This window comes from Myiozetetes cayanensis, unplaced genomic scaffold (genome assembly GCF_022539395.1).
Source record: "Myiozetetes cayanensis isolate MyiCay16 unplaced genomic scaffold, myiCay2020 scf1, whole genome shotgun sequence".
Taxonomy (NCBI): domain Eukaryota; kingdom Metazoa; phylum Chordata; class Aves; order Passeriformes; family Tyrannidae; genus Myiozetetes; species Myiozetetes cayanensis.
Window position 1 is genome coordinate 75489767 of NW_026086604.1, and position 24079 is coordinate 75513845.

Sequence of the window (24079 nt, forward strand, 5' to 3'; positions counted from 1 at the left end):
TATTAATATTTAAGATCATGCTCTTCAGAAAATCCAAAACTAACAATTCCCAACCTCAAAGGAGATTTCTTCTGTCTTTAAGTAAACCAATTTGGATACATTATACATAACTTACACTTTGTGAAAAAAAGGAAATGGTGATGCATAAGTTTAAGCATAAATATTTTGGTTCATTCTACTTCTTAAGTCATAGAATAAATTGAAAATACAACAGTTTTATAAATATAATAATAATAATAATTTATTGTCGTATATGTGTTGAAGCACATATTCAATAATCCTCCCAAGCCTATCCTTCGGGCAAAAGAAATCATTTAAAATTGTAATGCATTAGGCATACTTGAGTCACTTCATAAACAGAGGGTTGAAAAGATGAAAGAGGGTAATTCTAGTTTGGCTGAAAGGCTCACATCATGCCATGATGCAGAATTAATTCTGTACACAGCAGGCTCACTTTAGTACTCAGTAAAACATATCAACTCCTAAATTTCACAGTGTTAAAACAAAAACAGGATATAAAAGGAATTAAAAACCAAAAATCTCACACACCTGCATTTTGCACATTGGATTTCACCTACCAGACTTAAATAACAAATCCCACTGACAGAAATATAAAATACCCACCTGTTTTGGGATCAACAGAGAAATATGGCTGTCCCTGAAGAATACTGTACACTACTCTGGCGCTGTTTCCATATGTGGGGTCATCTGCATCTGTGGCTGTCACCTGTAGAACAGATGTACCTGTATATACAGGAAAATAAGAATTCATTAGTAATAAACATAAATTTATGATAAATATTTTCAAATGCATTTTTGAGACCTCTACATTCCTCACATTCTACAATTGAGAGATAAATAACATATTCTCTATATGTTATTATACTATCATATTTTCAAGGAAAACTAATTATACTAATTTCTAAAAAGACTTTTTGTCTTTCTCTCTCTATTTTTATATGTAAATTAACTACATACATATAAACATAAATAGTAACTACATAGCTTGAATATTTATGCATGTTAACACACATAGACCTAAAGCTTGGATACTGATTTCTGAATAATTCAAATCCATGGACTTAGGGATTATCTTTATCCACAATGCAAATTAATGTTGAAATATTTAAAATAACTTCCATTAATGCCCCCATATCAATAAAAGATGCTAAGGTAATAAAAAATCATCTGGCTATTGGAAGGTATCAAAGATCTCAAAAACTACTAGAACCTTGCTAAGGATACAAACTAGAAAAATAAGGACTAAAGTACAATTACATTTATACTAGTAATAAAAACCAGTAGAAAAATAAAATCACAGTTTCTAGAATGTCACAAGGTGGAATAAGTTATGACAACATTTTTTAGAATATAAAATGTGTAAGTACTGCACAGATAGAACGGAGACAATGTGATTTTACTTTTTACTACATTTTTCAAGCTGCTTAATGATGAATCTTTTTGCTATCATTGCCAAACACTTCATATAATTAATCAGTAAATGAAAAATTGCATGTTAATAAAGGTTCAGCCTTCATTCCATTTGTTTATGCTTCTACAGACACAGCTTTCTACAGGCTCCTTTGGTCCAGCATCAAAATACCAGAATAATGATAACAGAACAGGATGCTGTCATGTAACTCTGCATCTGAAAATGGCTTCTCAGCTACATTAAGCACTAAGGCATCACTTCCACTCTGAGGTGTTCAATTTCACATCTTAGTTGTGAGGAGAAGTATGTTTTTGAATTGAAGCCCTTGATCTCCTCTACTTGTTGTACTTTGATTTGCCTCATGAAACAATTTCTAAGCATGCTAACTAGATTTCTTCAGATGAAACTAAACCAAGAGATGTGCTTCAGCAATACACCTGATTTATTCTGACTGCTAATAAGCATGTAGTCTCAGAGATCAGACAAGAGCTAATCTGAAATAAGATTTCCCAAAAACATATGGTGGGGCCATCGGTTTCTAAGTTCCAAATGTTTAGCTTCCTAGATCAGTTTCCATTGCACAGAACTATTTGTTAATGTGAACACCCTAAGCGTACAGTGGAAGCAGAAGTATCTAAAATCATGGAGTCTCACTTGAGGTACAGCAAACTAAGCATGCAAATCTCCACACTTTCTTCACTCTTTGAGAAACTCTTCTCTCATTTATGCCACGTTACTAAGAGTTGCTGTTGTTATCTCTACTGGTGACTTAGTAAAATGTATGGCAAATGTGTCTTCATACTTAAATATAGTGTCTTCTGATCTCTGAGAAGCCCAAATGCATACAGTCTCATAGATAAATATATTCACAAAGCAGATATAAGGATATCTTGATGAATTTGAAGTTGAATACTGTAATAAAATCAAGCTGGAGCTGGAATCTGTTCATAATCATTCAGACGTTAATGGTAAAAGTAGCTATTACTTCATTTCTGTTTATGTGGAAAGGTAAATAAATATAAATTAGTTTGTGTATTTTGTCTTCAACTGTTCTAGGAATCTATTCAGCTGTATTTATTTAATAATAAGGGTTCCTGCAAAACACATCAGGTCACTTCAAAGAACAGAAAATGCATTTTTTCCCCTATTCTGTAGCTTATTGAAATGCTGTAATGATATATTTCTGTAACTCAGTTTTCCAATAATTTCTAATTTGAAAAGAACCTGTATGTTTCAATCTTGTGGAATCACTGAAGTCTAATAGATTACTGATAAATAATGATTTTATTTTATTTTTTTAGTTGCATACAGCAAAACCAGGTATAGTCAGTCACCTACCAGAGTTTGCTATCCAGAATGCTGGGCAATTTCCATACCTTTTTATCTATAGATTTTCCTGTTTCCAGGAAAACAGTTACCACCAGGGTGAGTTTCCATTAGCACTTTTCCCCAGAATTCTAGAAAATTGAAATGGATGAACAGATTTTGGCTATTTCAGAAGAAAGTACCAGAAATACTGAGGTTTCATAGTTCTCTCATTCTTGGGAGACTTTCTTCTCTCTCCTTATTTCAAAAGGTAAAAAAGAATCTGAGAGCTTGTATTGCTCATTGATGTGGGACAAAAGAAACAGGAACAGTAAAAGGGGATATCTCACATAAGCTGTCGACAGGTCATTTTAGCATAAATGGAATGCCATTGTACCTTAAAATTTGCCACAGTGATTTTCTAATACAACTGGATCTCTCTCTCAAGAAACATCTGATAATAGTAATTTAGTATTGAATAGTGGCAGTGTGTTCTCTTTCTACCTAAAAGAACACTTAGAATCATAGATTTTAACTCAAACTCCCACCGTACATCTTAAACTCTCATTCAGTGAAGTTTAATTTTTCCACTATCTTACACAAGCATGCTCAACATTTTGTAAAATATCCCTGCATTGGGCCTTCTGCCTAACTCCTACCTGAGTTTTTGAGCACCAAGGAAAGATAGCTTGTGAAAGCTGTGGGTTAGAATGCCTTGTAAAAAAAAAAAGGTAAAGAGAGTACCTATGCCTTCCAACTACTTTCAAATTTGGCATTGTTCAGGCTCATCAGCATGATAGACAAATCATAATTCCAGATACATTTGTACCACTTAGATGCAGCATCATTTTTTGTTGTTGAGTTACATGTAAAGAAGAATCTAGATAGAGAAGTATAAAGTACAGCTCCCTTGCTATTTTAAATGTTAGCAAACCTGAAAAAAATACTCTGATACAAAAGATAGGGGTCTAATTTCTCCAGAGACAGCAGGAGAGATATGAACATCAGACCCAGAGGCATACGTTCCATTTTTTCTTCACTAACTTACTGTGAAAGTGCCTGTCAAGAAAACCTCAAAATTTTGCTATGAAAGCATTTTGTCACTCCAGTTAGACAATAAAAAGGACTTTTTTTCCCCCAAAGTGGAGTCTCCACTTATTTAGAGTATAACTTCCATTACACATGCTTTCCCACTACATGTCAGAGATTACATATTGTGAATTCTGTTTCTTTAATTAATGCTTTACACAGAACTATAAAACATGTCTGAATGCTCTGAACACCAATCTGTAAGCTTTGCCTTTTTTGTGTAAAAAAAAAAAAAAAAAAAAAGGATTATTTGATTGGGGAACCAAACTGTAGTTTTATTCAAAATATATTTCTTTGGATTTTTTCCTCTTTTTTTAATGTTTATCATAAAAATTTTTTAGTGTTACATATCAAACAAAAGATGAACGGAAATACTTCAATTTGTCTCTCTGAAGACAAATTTTTAGTGTTTAATGAGGCAGTTCAATAAAATATGACTGTTGAGAATGCAAATCTCTATGCATGACTTTCCATAGTTCGCTGTATTGTTAAAATCTCAAATGACCATTATTGAACAAAAATTAAAAGAAGCGAAAAGCAGGTAAAGTTTAATGGACACAGGGATTTCCTGCCTAACTAACTTAATTCTTAGCATTGTCTTAAAACACTAATGAGTCAACAAAATGTGATTTAGTTTCACAACACGGGAAGTTAAATAGGCACTTCTAATATAAATCATATTTAAAACAACCTGAATATTGTCTTCCACATTATCCATAATTATGGCTGCCTCACATTATAATACCCTGAAAAGAAGGTCAGAAAAGTCTACTATATCTGTTAATTTCTTAAGTAGAATTTCTCAGGAATATTCTTCTTATCACATAATCACTGAACGGTTATGGTTAGAAGGGACCTTTAGAGATCATCCAGTCCCACCTCTAAATTAACTCAGCATTAAAAGCTTAATATGCAGTTTCACTCATTTTGCAGCTGAAAATTAACACATATGAAGGTCTTTTACTGATTAAAAAATATCCTTATTTCCTTTTAATTTACATAAAGATTACTTTCATAAACCTTTAAAGAGGCCACGGAGCTGTCAATGAAACTGAGTTTTTTACACTGCAGAAGAAATAATTTCAGATGTAAACTTGGTTCTGGAGGCAACTTTTAGGGAAAAGGTTCAATGAAGGCAAGGAATATGTCTTTTCTTTCATCTCTTTCAGAATAGTACGTATAAAGTATGTTCACTTTGTGTCACAGTAAACACTGTGATCTAATATTTGGCAAAAAATTTAAGAAAACTTACCTGTACTTTCTTGTCAGTGACCTCAAAGAAAAGAAAGGCCATAAAGGTCCTAAAGCTTTTACAACTAGATTAAGAAAAGTTCAAATTGTGGGGAAAATACCACCTAACATCTCGAGGAGACAAAAAAGAACCTGCTGCTGATGCTAAACAACATAATTGAGATCAGAAATAACACCACTCAGCATGAGGACTGTAACAGACACGGTAACATTGAAAGGTCATGTTGATCATGTGAAAACCATAAGAAATTTTTAAACTAGTGAAGCATCCTTAGAAATCCATAAAATAACATGGAGAAGTTCAGTTATGTATATACTTTGCAGCTAAGTGTCATAAAACATATTAATTACAGAACAAATAAAAGTGGCACAGATATCTCCATAATTTGACGCAAGGAATGTATCCCGTGGAAACAATAATAGAATTAGTCTTCCTGAAATTGGACGTAATAGAATTCTTTCAGTATGCAACAAATATAAACAAATCAGTGAGAGAAAAAAGAAAATAGTGATAATAAATTTACAGTGAAAAATATAATGTATACCTACAACGTATGCATGCCTGTATGATGGGATATGAAAACTCAGTTTTATTCACAGAACACAAAAGCTTTGTAGAATAAATATTTTAATGACTCACCTCAGGTACAACCAGTAAAGTATTTTATTTATAAAACATATGCATTAATGCCTTATTTTACCACTAAAATGTCATTGTTTTACCATAATCTACTCTGGTTTATAACCCAAAGTACCATTCCAGAGTATTCATTCAAATTGTTCTTTGGGAAAAGTAACTTGTATGATGTAGTTGTGCTGTAATACCAGATTCAGATTACTGCCAAATTATGACTAGCACTTATGCAAGAATGCTCCAATTTGAGAGGATTAAAAAAAAACACAACAAAACAACACACCAAAAAAACCCACAATCAAACTTTTATAAATAGAATACAAATAAAAATTATTATAATAGCTAATTTTGATTTTGAGGATAATACTGATTTCCTTTCCACTGTCTTTCCCCCTTACAGAAAATAAAAGGCTTCCAAAGGGAAAGGAAATAATCAATTAGAACGGTCTCCATTAAAGACAAAGGAAACTGAATAAAGAGAAGGATGGAGTTATAAATTTTTGGAGACAGTTGATAAAGGAAATGAATTTCTCGTTATGACACTCTGTGGTGTAATGAGAGATAACTGAGATAAAAGCTTAGATGCTACTGAAATGAACTGCAACTCTAACAGTAAAGCTTTGTGCTACAGTGATTTATCAAAGACAGTTGAAGAGGTTTTGTACAGACTCACAATATTTTTACTGGAAGCTCTATGCACTCACTGTAGTAATTCACACAAAGGCATTATGACATTATTCACAAAAATATTACCCTTCTGTACTTACATAAATTTTTGTTGGCAATTCCTCTAACAGGGGAAATTATAAACTAATTTGAACACCAAAGAAGTATTAAATAAAAAAGCCTGATTACATAATGTAGCACCTCAAAAAGCATCTGAACTATATAACCAGGAAAACCAAAGATCAGTACTTTTTAGAACTTCAGTTCACTTTATAAGAACCTTAATAAAGACAAACAAATATATGTCTAAAATAATCTAGGAAACTATCATCTGGGAAACTACTACTCCTTTGTATTTGTTTAATTATTTGAATTGCATAGACTGCTCCTGTAGACATAAAAGAAAACCATAAAGTGTGTAGTTGAATGAGGATATATGAATACATTTTGTTTCTAGAATGTAAAGAATCATTGGCCCAGGAACGTATGTTAAAACATTCAAGATTAAGAGTGACTCTCCTCTTGCAGTCATCATGTATGTGTGTACTGTTTGCTTAATGTGAATGTCACTAGTAACATGCAAGGTTGCATTTCATGTTTTCTAATCATCTCTTCTTAATTGTAATATCTTTAATGTACAATCAATTATAGGAGGATGTGTTACAACTATGACAAACAGTAGTGGCATTTTCACTTGTTAAAACATTGTTTAATAGAACAGTTTCTTTTCCTTACCCATTTCAGACATCTCTGGCACAGTAACAATGTATGGTCCATCTGTAAATTTTGGTGCATTGTCGTTGATATCCTGTACTTTGATAATAAATTCAGATTCAGGCTCAAGTGGCTTGTTTGTCCGTCTATCAATAGCTTGTGCATGAAGCACGTAGTGTGTCTTCTGCTCTCGATCTAGGCTTTTGGTTGAATGGATGTCTCCAGTCGTGTCATCAATAATAAATATAGTCCCTGCCCCTTCTCCAGTGAGAATGTATTTGACTGATCCATCACCTTTGTCGGAATTGGAATGCAGCTGTAGAAATACACAAAATCATATAAAATTAATTATTACATTTCATTAAAGGTTATCACACATAAGATATAAAAACTATATTACTGTTCTACTTAGTTTTTACCCTTTCCATCTCTTGCCATAATTCCTCATGTACTCTTTCTGGCAACCCAATCATTTTGTCCAGGGTTATTTCCATCCAACATTGTTCATTTCTTAAAGTGGGATTTTTTGGGTTCTCCATCCATTCTAGAAAACTTCACTAAATCAATAATATTCTAGTAACTGGGGTGGTTTTTGTTTTATTTATCTTAGGTTTTAGTCCTTCTAGTAGTTCTTTTACAGCACTCACTGCTGGAAACCCTGTTTTAAGCACTAAACTGGATGAAGTCACACTGAGTATTGTTTGCTTCAGTGGTGGTACTTCAGTCCAACCACCTACGTTTTCTTTTGTGTCTGGAAGGACAACATCTATTTACTGTGAAAGAAAACTGCACAGTGTGACAGTGGCAGATGTCTGTCTAGGATTACTCTCTCCCACAGCAAAACACAGGCATTTTGTTTGTTTATTTTTAATTAGAAAATCAAATAATTTGCTTTTAGTTAAATTATTTATGATTAAATAATGAAGTTCAACTGATACTTTCAGTATTTTCATTGTTCGTAACACACAGTTTGTGCTATGAAATATGCATTAAATATATTATGCCCCTCCTTGAGAGAATAAACCTTTTATTTATTTGGCAGGGTGGGAGTGTTTGTGTAGGGGAAAGCCACTAAGTACACTGGTTATAACATGAGATAACATGAAAAAGCTTCCCATTAGGTCTCACTGCTTCTAACCTGACTTTAAAGAATTGCCTGTTTAGATTAAAAGAGAACATGTGTTCTCTGATAAGGAAGGGTCTTTTTTATAAAAACTGAAAAGTTCTGTGAGTTTGTTGTTTTGTTTTTTTTTCTTTGAAATGACTTTGAGAACAGAATGTATTTATTGAGAAGCACCATTAAAAGAAAGTGAAAAAGCAGAAATGAACAGCCTCAGGTATTGTGCAGTTATATTGTGATGTTAAATCAGAAGGCAAACTTTCTAATTTTAAGAAGAAACTCATTCTTATCCTACTGCCCTATTTCTCAGTATATGCAATGTGGCATTGCTAAGCTTTTATACAGAATCTGAGCAAAACAGAAGCAGAATGACAGATATTATTTTTAATTAATGAAATGCAAGGTGTCAGTTTCCAGACTAGTTTGCACTCTCAGTTCAAAAACCACTCAGTATTGGATAGAGAGGAAATAAGACTTGTAGGGTAGAAAACATCTTTTTTTCTTACTTAAAACATAAACTACAGAGGTGTTGCTATTTTCTCATATACTACTTGTACCTTTTTTCCAGGTCTCTGTCTTGCCTTTAAAACTATCTGCCGTTTCTAATTGTAAAAGTAGTAAACATATGGAGCTTGATGGAATTTTTCATCTTTTGTATTAAATCCATGAAGTTATGGTGTTGCACATAATTTATATCTTGTACTGTAGGGGGCCTTGGGAAGGTGAAATCTAATAAATTTAAGATTTTCAGCTCTTATAAATCAGTTAATGTGCTATATGCAAGCCACAGAAGATCTGACAGAATAACCAAAAAACAACTGAGTCACCACAGTGGACCCTTTATCCTTTCCTTGTTGTTGTTGTTTTTTCTTTTGTTTTGAAAATGGAAGAAAGAAAGAAGCAGAAAAATAGTCTGGCTGTTTGGCTTTGCCTTTCTAGGACAGCAGAACAGTCTTACACATTTCATTTACAGTAGTCATTGGCAAAATTAATAATTTCTTATCCTTAGAATAATACTGTATTCTATTAACAAAGGAATAATTCACTCAATGCAAAATACTGGGAAAACAAACTTCCTATGAAATGAAAATGTTCTTTGAAGTGATTTATTCCTTAAAAAAAAAGAGTAGCAGGTATTCTGGTATTCTAGCCTAGGTTTGCTCATATTCTAATTTTCCAAAAACCATCAGAATTGTTTCCTCTTGCTGCAGGCTTGTGATAAAATGAGCCCTAAGTGCTAGGTGTATGCAAATGCTAACAGGAAAATGACAAATTTGCTGAGTTTAGGAAGATATAAAGAGCTCAAAACTATTTCAGATTGAAAAAGATCAGAAGAATCTCCATCCTGCTTCTCTCCTTTTACCTCCACAGGTGTATATGTTAAAGTACATTAAGGTATATCAGACAGAGATCCCAGCAAAACTCACTGCATCAATAACTGGAATTATGAAAGTATGAAACAATTAAAAGTTGGTTACATTACTAGGTAAGAAATACATAGAATAAGGAACTGCTGTAGAATTTAAGAAGTTCTTCAAAACTCCAAATATCAACATACAAATGGCATTCCAATACTGTACTGCAGAAAGGCATGTTCACAAATTTACTGTGATGGCATGAAATGCATGGAACATTCTGAAAAATTAATAACATCAGATATTTTTGTTGTAAAGAAACAATTGCTTGTACTTGTCATCAGTGAAAAAAATCCAGGTACATTTGAGTCAGATGGCTTTTACATCTAACAAGTAAGAAATATTAGGAAAAATGAAAGATAGCTTATTTCACAGTCAAAAAATTATATATTATATATTATTCCATTGTGTTACCCAACAAACTTCAACTGAAAAATGAAAGTAGTAATAACATTAGAACAATGTTATTTGGGTATTAATAATCACTGAAAGCCCTCAATTTACAACTATATCTTTTAAATTTCAATTGTATGGCAACAAGTGAAAACAAGTAAAAGCTAAGAGAAGCTTCTGCTTCCTTACTTCCCGATATTTCTTTTATTGTTCTAAATATAGCACTTTGATTTAGGCCTTTTAATTTCTAATGTTTAATTTTAAATTCACATAGGAGGATTTTGCATGGCAAAAGACTTTTTCCTTTGTCAGTTGGTTTATATTTCAATTTTTCTGCAAAGTGAAGATTAAAGAACTGTTTTTTCCTTCTTTAATTCTTCCATCTCAGTACAAATTGGTCCAAGTAGAAAAATATTTAGGTTTCTCTCAAATGCTTATTTGTAACATGTTGTGCTGAAAAGAGCCCATGAGAATCCTTGTTTAAGACAATGCCTACTGGAGTAATGAGAAACTCATGTGCTGAGCATGATGTTCTTCTCTCTTCTCCCTTCTTACTAGAAAATCATCTCCACAACAAGTGGTTTATTACACAAAAGCATTGCCAATTAAAATAAATGTGATTCACCACCTAGGTTACAAATACATGGCTTGGGAGAGTGTATTTCTGCAGCTATGTCTGTAATAACTTATAAAAGACAACAAGGGAGCAAAATCTAGCCAGACAGTAGTGGACTTTATCTTTTCTTGGGACCTGCTATAGGTATTTCTCTTTCAGATTAATTTGACAGAGAGAAGGATGCCACTAAGCAATGTAGATGCAAGCCAACCCACGTTTTGTTCACCAGTTCAGATCTAACTTGTGTGACCTGGGAAAGTCATCTCAAACCAGATCCCGTGAAAGGGTGTGGCCATTTAATTTCAGTGAAATGCCGCCACCTCTGCCCTGACTACTGAAAGAACATATTTACACTAGAGGAAGAGACACTCACACTCTGCAGAAACGTGAATCAATAGCTTAGATAAACACAAAATTTGATGCTACTTTTTACTCTGCTCTGTTGGTCAGAGACAGAAAGATGCAACATTGTATGAGTCTCTTAATTTAAAAAGAAATACAAAGTCATTGCAAACTGATACATGGTTAGTCATAATGCCGAGTAAGCCTTGAAAAGAGATGCAAGGGAAATATGCGAAACATTAGAACACAGCTTTCTGGTAACTGTGTGAGAGTTTTTGATTATGAAAATATTACTGAAAATGCCTTTCAATAGATCTTAGTTTCCATGATAGTCTGATGATTATATATTGATCTGTGATATTAATTGTTTAACTGTTATTAGATGAAGCTTTTTTTCCCCTTCTTTAATTATTCCAACTTGCTTCCCTAAGCAGTCTCACATTAGACTCTAAACACTATTTTAAATATTCCTTTGCAGACCAATACTTTGCCTAATTATCCACTATATACTAATGCAGCTTACACTTACCACTTAGTCCTCTCTAGCCTGCCAAGGCTTCACCCACCCTGCCCAGGGCTCACGACCTCCTCTGAGTTCCCCAGAGGCACTAGTCCCTGCCCCAGCAATGCTGCAGCAGAGCTGGTCTCCAGCTCCTCACAGCCCTGCCCTTTCCAGGCTCAGCTTGTCTCCATCTCCAGGGAGGTAACTGGGGCTGGGACTGCCCTGCTACGTCTGATCCCCTGCTTCTGGCTGGCCCAATCATGACCTACTTGGGGGTGTCTCCATTGACCCATTCCCAGGGAGCTTCCTCATTCTGATAATCCCTGACAGCAACATTTCCAATCCCCCAAATGGCAGTCAATGCAGGCTTCTGAATTCCTTTTGGAAACGTGGTTTCTATCCTAAGTGATGGGCTGGCTTCTGCAAATATTACTGCTTCCAACAAGACTATATGAAATATTCTAAACCTGTCTGGAACCAGAAGCTTCTAGAAAGGATTTAAATTTCATCCTCTGCTGGTCATTATTCTTGTCCTTATTTCTCTGAATTTTTTAGGGGAAGAAGAAACTGAAAATAATAGTCGATGGGCATATCTGTAATGTCACCTTTATCAACCCAGTGGGCTGCACTTCTTGACATACTTAATAGAAAGCTGCATTCAGGATGATTTATGATGGTTCCTCAATCTTTAACTAGCCTATATCATCAGCATATGACTGATTTTGCAGAATAACAACCAAGGTGTCCTTGTTTTGCTAAGACTTCAACATTTTTCTTCCATCAGTCCATTTAAATGCTTAATTTTCTTTTAGTATTCCTGCAGAAACTGTAGGAGGGCTACATCAACCAAAAGCATGATTTGAAGAGGTATACCAAATATTTCAGTTATTGAATTTTCTGTATAATCTTTTATTAACTTTGATACTACAAATCTTTAAATACTTCTTTTTTTGATGCACCAGCATATTAACTGATGAGTGCACAGATTGAAGGCTAATTGCCCAGGTACTAAAGTATTTTACTGTTAGTAACTGCAAAACGATAGGGTGGCTACAGACTAATCACAAACCCAAACATTAAGTGACTGCTGCTTAGATACTGGACTTATTCACTACCAATCAACTCCATGCATTTCCTTTGTTTAGCTAATGCTTAGCCACGTCATACATACAAATATTTAAAGATACATAGTTGTTAAGCAAATGACCACATACAGGCAGAAACCACTGGACAGTAAAGAAGCGGGGCCCAACAGGAAAAAAGCACACCAGTAAGTACTACAAGACCATTTAAAAAACTGAGGAGAAAAACAACATTTTGCTTCTACTGGGAACGTGGAATGCTAACAACTCATAGTGATCACCATGCTCCCCTGTGATTGCCTAAGGAAAACAAGTTGCAACCAGGAAACCATGCCTGATCAGAAGAGAAAGAAACCTGGATAGGAGGGGCAATTTTAAAGCAGAATTGTCTATTAGTGATTTAGCTGTGTAACTGATTCCTCCACTTTGCTTTGATTGAATAATTTGACTTGTTGGTGTGTTGTGTGGGTGGTGTTTTAAGTGGATTAGTTATGACTTCTACAACATTTTGATCGAATTACCAATAAATTCTTGGTTATGGATACAAGATATATCTTGTTCTGTTAAAAAAAATAAGAACTAAACTAAAGTCCAAGGTTGATTTGAAAAAATCAAGAACTGTTGCACTAACCTAATGAACTTAATCAGTGTAGAAGTGGTTATGTACATATAAACTTCAAGTACTTTGAAATAACTGCAAATAATTAAAAAATATTTCTGAAAAATAATAAATGACAAAACTAATATGCACAGAATTCTGAAATCAAAACCTAAGTTCTGGTAGTGACACTATCATTACGTCTTTTTCATTAAATATTGTCTTCTATTCAGAGAGCACCATATTCTTTCAAAGCAGCAGAAACTCCCCTTCTTAATTCTGTTGTCATTGCCTATAAGTTTAACTTGACAAGACAGCCCCAGCACAACACTACCACAGGAAAGTCTACCAATAAGTGCCCAAGCCAGAGGAATGACAAAATTATACCCAAACAACATAAGCTATGAGATTTAGCAAACCATAGAGGAATATATTGAAAAGAATATAGCATGTTACTTTACTTTTGTTACACGGAACTGTTTAATGCATCACTAAAACCATCAAAATGTACATATGTATAAAGAATTAAGGGTACAACACTAAAATACTGAGTAAAAAATATTTTAATCTTCTGTCTAATAATAACAGAAATTAAATTGACTTCCTTTGGTGTTTATGTAGACAAAACATTTCATTCAAAAGAAATGATACAATAACTTATTAGTAGTAAAAACCACATATAAAATTTTTTGGGATTGTGCACACTGCAAAATCAAAGTCTAGCTGATACTACTGAAATGTTTATTGTGTCTGTGCAGTAAAAGCAACATTAGATTTGCCGCAGACTTGCTTGCTTTAGTCTGAATTATATATTTTAATGAAAGACACTGCTCTGGGCAATGTCACACGTTTTGATGGAATTTTCAGAGGGTATCATTAGCCCAGGAGATAACTGTGTTATCCATATCAGTGTCCACAAACTGAGAAGAAGCTATTCCACACCCTTGTCAAACCGAGCAAGAAAATACAGAATCACAGTTTCCCCCATCTGCTGAATGAGTTTTCTGAGATAGAAGAAAAAATAATTGGATTGCAATCATCCAGGAAAAACACAACTGAAACAGTATTAACTTCACAATATAACATTGCAGCAAACAAACAGCTGTTATTGCAAGATGTGCTTATCTGAAGTCATCTCCTTTGTTGCAGCTATTTACAAGTGTGTAACGGCAGAAGAATGCAGGTACGTGGGCAATCACATCTGAAACAACATCAGGTGTACTAAAGCTGCCACAAGTGATCAACATTAACTTCTATTTTCTCTCTATACAAAAGGACTTCAGCAAATGACAAAAAAAAAAAAAAGCAATCCTAAAACACCACAACAAACATTTATGTATAAAGCCATCATTTTGTTTTCAAAGAACACTATGTATTTTCAAGAAAAAGAGAATCCAAAATTGTTCTTTCAGTGTACTGTGTGTCTAAATGCATGCAGAAGAAAAACAATTCCACTCTGGCAAAGTTTTCATCTGAACTCTCTTCACAGCAGTAAGCTTTCATTTCAGAAATCTTTTACTTGGGCAAATGCTATTATGGGCACAGAAACTATTCTTTTTTCCAACAAGTACAATTTACACAGTATATTTGTTTTAGAGGTTTTTAAGAGTTGCACAGCCTTGAACTGAACCAAATTTACTGAGAATTAAAAATATATTTAAATATATATTAAAATATATTTTAAAATATTTATATAAATATATTAAAATGTATTTTAAAATATATTTTAAAAGTCCCCGACCAGATTCTAGTCTATCCAGTCATGATACCCTTAAAAAATGCTGACCTTTGAAACTCCCAGAGAAAGAACGTGGGGAGGTGGATTCTTGATGCCCTAAAGAAATTATTCCTGGAAGGCAATAGAATTTCAGAACATTTAGAAACTCTTTTCTTCCATTCCTTTAGAAAAAACATCATCAATTAAAAAAAAAAAAAAAGGGTAAATTAAACCATGAGAGATGCAAATTAGACTTTAAATTAATGTTTCATTACTACATTCAGCCAAATAATTCTCAAGATCTAGGCTGGATTTTTGCTAGGTTTGTCCATTTGGTAACCAAAATCTGACTCCAATGTGTATGAACAAGGAGGGTATGCACATGTTAATGGTATACTACTTCATACCATTGTGCTCTTGCAATACATGACTCCTTTCTCCCCTCTCATGTTACTAAGCTATGCAGACAACATATGTATTTCATGGTCTTTAGACAAAATCATAAAACTGAGTGTTCTTCAGTTTTCAGCGTCTCCTTGCAGTTACTGTCACCAAATCCCACTTTAAAATCAATAAATCTGTAATTATGGTAATAACTTAGATTCCTAGATCTGTGTATGAGAACCATAAATTTGACTAAATTTGAATCCAAATGACTTGATGATACTCTGTTACTAAAATAAGCCATGACCACACATCATCACCATTGGAAGAAAAATGTTTTGTTTCAGATTGAGTTACTAAATTATAATAAGGTGTTATACCAGTAAAAATCACCTCTAAAAATCTCACCATTCCTATAAATTGGCACAAGCATACAATGAAAATGCTTCAGTTCATGGTACTACTTTCTGGCATGGGCCCTGGAAACCTCTAATTTACTTAGACCCCTGAAGCACTGCTTTGTTTGTAAATGGCTGACCATTCAGCTACACAGTCATGTTACACCTCAAAGATGCAAAAAGTAGTCTTACTTACCAATATTATGTCTCAGTACTTGGTGAGGTAAGCCTGCTTTCATATGAAAAGATGTTTGCTTAGGACACTGAAAAGGTCTAGGTCAGAAAAATGTAAGTGCATATACTCTTTAGAAAGTCACAAGAGATACAGAAGTTCCAGGCTTGGAAAATCACTGATGCAACGAGAAACTATTCATCACTGAAAAACATTGCACATTTGTGACAAAGATGGAATAAAACCACAGTTACTGTTTCCACGCACTTTCTGCAGACTTTCTACAGGTGCTTTTAACCTTCATATCTGGTTCTTGCTCAGTCAAGCTACTCTCATTGCAGTATTTTATTTTGGTTTTTAATGTGCAAAAAGAGAGAATCAAACTCTACCTTTCCTTTCCATTTGCAGTAGGCAAAAAGGGAACACATCCATTTTTAATAGGATCTTGAAAAAAGAAAAGACATATATGCTTTTACTGAATAGGAATGCCAACCTAAGGATTATTTCAGATTTTTCGAAATGGAAAAGAACTATTAGTTCTCTAAAACCCTGATCGTCAAAATCTATATTACTGATCTCCATGCATACAGCTTCTCCTTATTCTTGTGAGAGTGATAGAAATAGCTCACTTAAACACATAGCTGTTAGTGTAATAGTATTCAAAAACACTTTTTGAAAATACAGTTTGTTTCCTTGTTTGTTTGATAGTGCTACAGCTAATACTGTTTACTCTATGAAAGATCTGAAGGCAGCACATTAATTTTTAAGCTCTGGAAAAACAACTCTGTTGTGTACTCATGTGATATTCTAAATTAATTCTTTTTACTTTGCTCTTTCTAAACAATACTGTGAAGATAAAAAATAAATGTGTGATTTTCTGATGCAGTTTTTGTGAGCTGTGTAAAATGAACTAGAGGAAATTTTGTTCCAGGGACTGGATTACTTACTCAATTACAGAGTTTGATTAGGAAAAAATATTATGTGGAAAGGATCAAGGAGAGATAATTAATTTACCAGCTTCCTTTTATCCCATCCTTACAAAAATCTTTCACACATTTTGGTTTCAATCTCTTTGAAGTTAATTTGTTGAGAAATTTGTGAGACTGTGGAAAGAAAACAGGTTAGCTATTGTCCAATGGCTTCTATTTCAGGTGAAAAAGTTGATTCATTCTAAAAAAACTGAAAAGAACCCACTACCATGTGTCATCAAAAACTGCATATATCATCGTTTCAAAAGGATTTAATCTCCATATTTTTGTGAGCTCTGTATCAATCATGTTAATGCATTTTCCAGTTAAAAGAAATGCATGCTTTCATTAATGAGGGAAATTTTCTGTAATTTTATTTATTAGGAGTTCTTTGTTATATGTTTTTAAAATATTAGAAAGTGGTATCACGATATTGAATATCAGAATATGAATTTAAAAGTTAAGTAATTTTCTGATTTTGCATCTAGAATGCCATTTAATCTCTTTCATGTGGTCTTCAGCTTTCCTTCTTGTTGGATGAAACTTAGATTTGTAAAAAAATTGCTTTTTTCTGATCACAGATATTTTCCATCTTCATATAAGGCAGAACTCTTGCTGTTTGCTAGAAACCAAAACCACTAGATGACACAGGAAGAGAACTCTGCATCATCATGTTGAAGAAATGTTTCCACAAATTTAAAAGATCACCTGTGTCTCAAAATCCATTGATAATGGAAAATCGTTGCTACTTTCAATTGATAATGGAAAATCATTTCTACTTTCAACATCTTTGTTGTGTAAGTCAGAGGAAGGTTCATGTTCACAGCAGAAGCCTCCTCCACAGATATAAAGTCATGTAATAACTGCAGTAAAAAAGCGACAAAGTTATCCTGACTGTTACAATGATGACCATGCTTTTACTAGTAGGAATAAAGAAATAGAAACACACCAATGATATGTGAATGGCAGTGAATGGGAATGTAAACAACTGTCCTTAGCCTTAGTATGCTTTTTATGGACTGTTACAAAGCTTTCTGAATTTCGTATGAATGTAAACTGGGAAAATGTAAGAATCTTTTTTGTGTACTTCCCTACTTCACATAAACCTTGTCAAGAAGAAATACAATTTCTGAGCAGAAGATTTTTTTTTTTTTCATCAGGTAATTCCTACCAATGAGCACAGTTTTTTCAAAGGGGTACTGTGCTACTGCTTCTGTATTCTCCCTAGAGTTACCATGACCCCCATCAGTCCATAAATATCTGTACTGCCACTACTGCAAAATTTGGATTGTAAGACATAAGAACTCCCTAATTTTTTACATTTACTTCAGTACAACTTTCGGACAAGTAAAACACAAGTTCTGAAAATGTTTATAAACCAATTTTATATCACAATTTATGACTGACTGGCATTTTGAGTTAACAGCACTCCTACAGAGGCCTTCTGTAATGTGTAATCTTTTGCTACTTTTTCCACCTGACAATGTAATTGCAAGTACTGCATGATATCTTTTCAGCACACTACAGATAATTTCCATCCTTTCATGGACAACAGTTATTCTTCATTATGACTGACAACACACAGTCTAATAATGAGGATAAGAAAATATGCTAGACTTTTGAAATAGCAACCAAAGAGCAAACTTTCTAAAAGCAGGTTTGATATATTTTTCTGTAATGGCATATACAAGAAATATCTGCAGATGAGATTGTTATGTAAATTTTGTAACATTTGATATTCTAGTATTGTTACAGTTAGAGTTATTAAAATTCTACCATATGTTAAAAAAACATGGAAAATGCTGAAGAATTTATTTTACATAGCTTTAGATAAATGGATATTTTAAAATCAAATAAAATTCTCTTCTCAAAGTTCTAAATTTCTCACTGAAAAAAATATTTACATTCTTTGCTGTCCATTGTAAAGTCACATACGTTTATTACTTGAACTTGTTTTCATATTTCTGTAGCATAGGTATATCTTGGCCATGGAATATCTTGAATTTATCACAAGAAAAACCTGGTTGAGAACTACTTTCTTCCAGTTACCCTTTGATAGTGCTTATCAGAAAGCATTTCAACAAAGCAAGTTAGAGGCTCATCAGTTTACTGAAATGAACAATAATATAATCTGCATTGTTACTTTTAACACAAAATTTGTGTTTCTGATTTAACACTGTCCTATGTTCACCATCATCTAATTCAAATAGGTAACACTAATGTTCTCTTTCTGTATGTTTAAGGAGTTCCAGACATGATGTACCATTCACTGTTATCACTTATTAAAATAAGGGATAAAAAGTCTGTTAAAATTTTGTTTTTCTCCAGGGCTAGTATTTCAACTACATTAAATGCCATAAACATACTATTCACACTTCCAGACAATAAATTCCTCTCCTGGCTGTTTCTTATGTGTATGTCATCATGTCAACATAGATGTCATTTCAGTGATTTTCTTCCCAGAGTTGCTCTGACACCTTCTCACCTCTCAGAAAATGTTCAGGCAGAATAGGATTAAAATCTCCAAAGCTGCTGACTGCCAAAAAACGGTTAAGTGTAAATGATGCTTTAAAACAATATGTATAAAATGGCAGGAAAAGTAATGTAAAAATAGTTCATTCCAGGAAGCCATTAAAATGACCATTAATATATGTGTTACTAGACATTCTTGCTGTCAGTACAAGACAGTCAATACAGAGTCCCTATAGCCTCCTCTGGATGTATAGTTTTTTCATTAATATATTTTCCCTAACAGACTGTCTGCTTTACATTTAAGGACACCATGAGGAAGTACCCATATTGCTCAGCAGAAGACCCAGGCTATGATTCTGAACTTCCGGTGTTTAGTTTTACAACCTAATTTCATCAGTACTAGCAAGTTCCAAAATATTTATTCTTTTTCAGAAAAAAAATGAAAATAATAAAAACATATATAGCTAGGAACTTCAAACACCCACTGAATACAAGGTTTTATTTAGTCATCCTAAAGTGAGTAAATATTACTCATGTTTTTTAAAATCTGATATATTCCATGTAAAGAATAATTTAGCAGGCTGTTGTGTTTACTGGTGCAGTATAGCCCCAACACAATAATTCATGGTAACAAAGATGACTACTGGTTGGGCACCAGAAATTTGAATCTTATTTTGATAAGAGGTCAACTTTTTTTTGTCAAAAGATAATTTTAACATAATAATCAACTGGAAATATGTTCCTTCAGACCCACAATGTTGTACTCTCAGAACCACAGAAAACCCAGACAAATGTTGGAAATGTAGTAAATATCACATTCACTGAAGGTGTGCTCAAGAAAACTCTGGATAAAACCAGGAATGACTCCTGCTTCCCACCACTTTTGTTAGTATAAATAAAATCTTGGTTCAGACGCAAATTCACACCTTGGAGAATTTCCTGTGTGTGCAAGAGGAGGAAAATACAGAATAAGTATTCAGCATTAAAACAATGCTGATGGTAGGAATACAACAAGAAAGATTGTATCAAAATTATTTCTCTGTAAATGCCTACGGGATATATTCTGTCTTTTCTAAGAAGGATAAATTCCTGAGTTGACCTAACTAAAAGGAAAAAAATGCAAACAGCTACATTCTGAAAAACAGACACTTATCCTTTCCATTAGAGTTCAGTAACACTAGCACTGAAGCAGTTTTATTTGAGAGCAACTTTTTATCTATCTGGCTCACAACTAATTCCAAAAGAAGTTATACTAAAAATGTTGCAAGTGTCTTCTATGATGTCATAATTTGTAGTAAATGTGTTTCAAAACTAAATTTTCTTTCATTATTTAATGCCTGACTTTTCCTACAGATGCATAAAACTAGAAAAACGGGAAAATTAGTGTATTTTAAATATGTTTATTTTTATTTAATAATCAGTTGCAATTTAAAAATAAAAACCATATTAAGAATTTATCCTTACAAATGTCCTGTGACCTGAATTCCAAAGGTCCCTATAGTTTACATAAAGGAGAAGAGTTGCTCCCTCTTTAGACCCAGGACTAGACTCAAACTGAATAAAAAGGAACAAAGGGAGATACTGTGCCCTGCTCTGAGGATGGAGGCCTACTGAGCTAACAAATTATACTCCTTCAGCTGTCAGCAACATCTGCAGACATCAAGTAATGAAAATCCTAATTAGAGAATAAGTAGTACAAGTGTTAATTCACACTAGGTCATGAATGACTGGATAAGATGGTTCTCAAAGCATTAAATGGTATTATTTTATTAATTGCTTACTCAAGACCAACGGTTTATGTAAGGTCAGAGCAGGAGCAGTGAGTTCTCAAGCAAACTGCAGAGTACTTGGTGGTACAGGAGATCAAATGGAAAAGCTTTCTGAAGACCTCAGACAGATTTTTTCAGAGTGGAATTACCTTTGCTTTTTTTTTTAATCACAAACTGTAGGTGGTTTGTTGTATTGAACTTTTACTCCAAAAAGAGAGAAGTCCTACACCTCAGCCCAGGATATTACAACCTTATCTGATCAAACTCTTCCCTCAAATACTCAGGCTATCTTACATCCCTCTATCTTTCAAAAAGTGCCATCACTTTCCCTCCTTTACACTGTGTTCCTCTATGCATCCTGGCCTGTAACACTCATGTTTGTGTGTTCTGTGTGCACTGCAGTTCCTACAATCCCACCTACAGTAGCATTCACACCGAATGCACTGATAAACTGTGATGTCGACAACACATGAAAATGTAAATATAAGCTTCTGGCATTTAAATTTTTTCCTTTATGATATAGAGAATTTTGGAAGGATGATCGAGTGCAAAATTCTACAGTAAATAGAGAGTGATAGAATCATGGAACAGGAAATTTTCAAATAGAAAAAAAAATGCAAAATTAAAACTGTTTGCTTTCAGAATTAAGGTAACCAATGTAGAATTTTCATTAAAGTAAATAACTCAAAGTTAAGGAGCTCTCTTTCTCAGGGCCATCTGTGTTTCAAACTTTCCTAAACACATGCAAAGGCTCCATGGGCAGGTAACAAAGGCATTTTCAGTTTAAAAATATGACCTGCCCCACCCCACCAAAATATCCAAATTTAATTCTGTGAAGGCAGATGTACAGCTTTTTATAGATACAGCACACATGCAATCCTGGTCACGTTGAGAAAGACAGTTTAGAAATAAAAAATATTTTAGAATGCTTCACTCCCATTTTGCCTTTTCTTTTGAATAGGTAATTAAGAAAATTTTCACAATTCTACATAAACTTCTAATATAAAGAAGAAAGTTTCCAGCAGTCAGCTTAAAGCACAGGACACGGCTTTGCAGAAAGACACCAAGGACATGGACATTTAGTAAAGCAGGAGTTTCCATGTCATTTATTTCCTCCCTGGAAGTGGTGCTTTCAATACCATGCTGTTATTCAAATTAGCATTTGAAGGGAATACTTGTGAAATTCTCAAAATGCAAAATTTAATTAATGATAAGAATCCAGAAAGGAGTTTCATAGCCCACAGTACATTGGAATTAGTGCACCTAGTCACAGATTAATTCCATTTTAGTCTTACTGTAGCAATGTTATAGCTTTACCTATGTTTGCGTAATTTTACTTCATACACTATATATACACTTCATGCTGTTTTGTGAGTTTTGCAATTTTTTTTCTTCTCATTTAAAAGAATTATTTTTCAAGTTTAATTTGATCTTAAAAAAGTCCTGTGAAATAGAAAGCAAACTACTACCTGACATTAAACCAGCAAATTTCTTTCTAGTGAATATGAATTTTTGCTACCTATTCCTGACCAGCAGTAAGCATGGGTTACTCCATATGGATGCATCTAACAACAGGTTTTCAGACAGCTTTCAATTTCAGTTCCAGTATGTATTCAGTAACAAATGGAAGACATTTTTCAGACTAGTCTGACCATGAAAAATATTCTTATCACTCCAGTTCTGGATAATCCTCTCCAATAATAATAACAAAGTAAAAAGTTAAAAATATTATTTTTTATGGTAGAGGAAAAAACTTTCCATGGCAGTGTTCCCCTGTCTCACGCAAAAGAAAAAGAGACAGGTGATATCTCAAAACCTTAGCTGGTGAAGTATCTGGACTAGATTATGAAATATTACCTATTAACCAAAACTTTAAAACCTTCTTTTCTGACACCCTGTACATGTGTTCTTCAAGGAGCCTGTGCAGCAAAAGGGGTATCTTTCTGTGCAAAAGCTGCATTGGCTCAGGAGCTTCAGAAAAAAAAAAAATCAGCTGTGCCCTGGAATGTTCAGTATGAACCCTGCCACACCAAGGAATCTTGGGACATTTTCTGATGTCCTGTGCATTTAAAACCTATACGCTTAAAAATGATGCTAAGATACATGAAAATTTCTATCTGATTAGTTCTGGATATGATTTCATTTTAGTTAGTGATGATTCTATTTACTCCACTCAAACATCTCCACATTGTTCAAGGAGTTTGAGTAGTTAATATACAAGCACCTCTGCCATACGGACAATTATCTTAGACAAAACCAACCAAACAAAAATACCCCCCCTACAAAACTACAAAACACCACCACAACCACCCCCCCCAAAAAAAACCCCAAATACATTAAAAAATTAGAGAAAATTAATGAAAAATTAATGAATGAATGAGATGATGCAAAAGAATACTGATTAAACAAGATGGAGTAGACAAAACTCTGTTAGAAAAGGTTTAGTCATAACTGGTCCTCTAACCAGCTGCCATTATGGAATGACTGATCTCTTGATGTTTCTTCTTGACCTAAACTTCTGCGGCTTTTTAAAAACATTTTAGCTATTTCATGTATAAATCACCTCCTTCTGATCTGTGATCTTGCCTTGATTAAGGATAGGTAAACTAGTTCAATTCTATGAATAAATGAGACTATAACTTTTAAAGGTAACATTTACAAAGGGTTGGATTTTTTGGACTTTTTTTTTTCAGGGAATCATTATTTCATTGTATATCAGCAACACTTAATTTATCTTCAGACGCTAATGCTGAAATACTACAGCAACGTAGTCTTCTTGAACCAAAAAAAATCTGCAAAAACTCCCAAGCATCTTGTAAGAAAGGTTGTTCTAGTTCAAATTTCCTAAAAGGTTGAAGGCTTGAAAAATAACATATTTATCAATTTTCTTATCTTTCATAATATACCTATTTATGTTTAGTGTTAATTCCATATGAGTAAGGGGCTTACATAAAAAACCAATATGTGATCATACCACTAATCTTAGTGTTTAGAGTATTTATCATGTGTTATTTATATTTCTTAATCATATGTGTATATA

The 24079-nt window shown here is 33.6% G+C and overlaps 1 protein-coding gene across 11 annotated transcripts in view; it reads right to left on the minus strand.

Moving 5' to 3' along the window:
- Positions 1 to 24079, minus strand: part of CDH18 (cadherin 18) — a 502361-nt gene that overhangs the window by 132807 nt on the left and 345475 nt on the right. For all 11 annotated transcript variants that reach the window (XM_050330958.1, XM_050330968.1, XM_050331011.1 and 8 more), the window contains 2 exons: positions 7113 to 7407; positions 625 to 744 (listed from right to left, as the gene is read on the minus strand). In XM_050330958.1, the coding sequence (XP_050186915.1) occupies positions 625 to 744; positions 7113 to 7407 (415 nt within the window). The remainder of the gene's footprint in view (positions 1 to 624; positions 745 to 7112; positions 7408 to 24079) is intronic.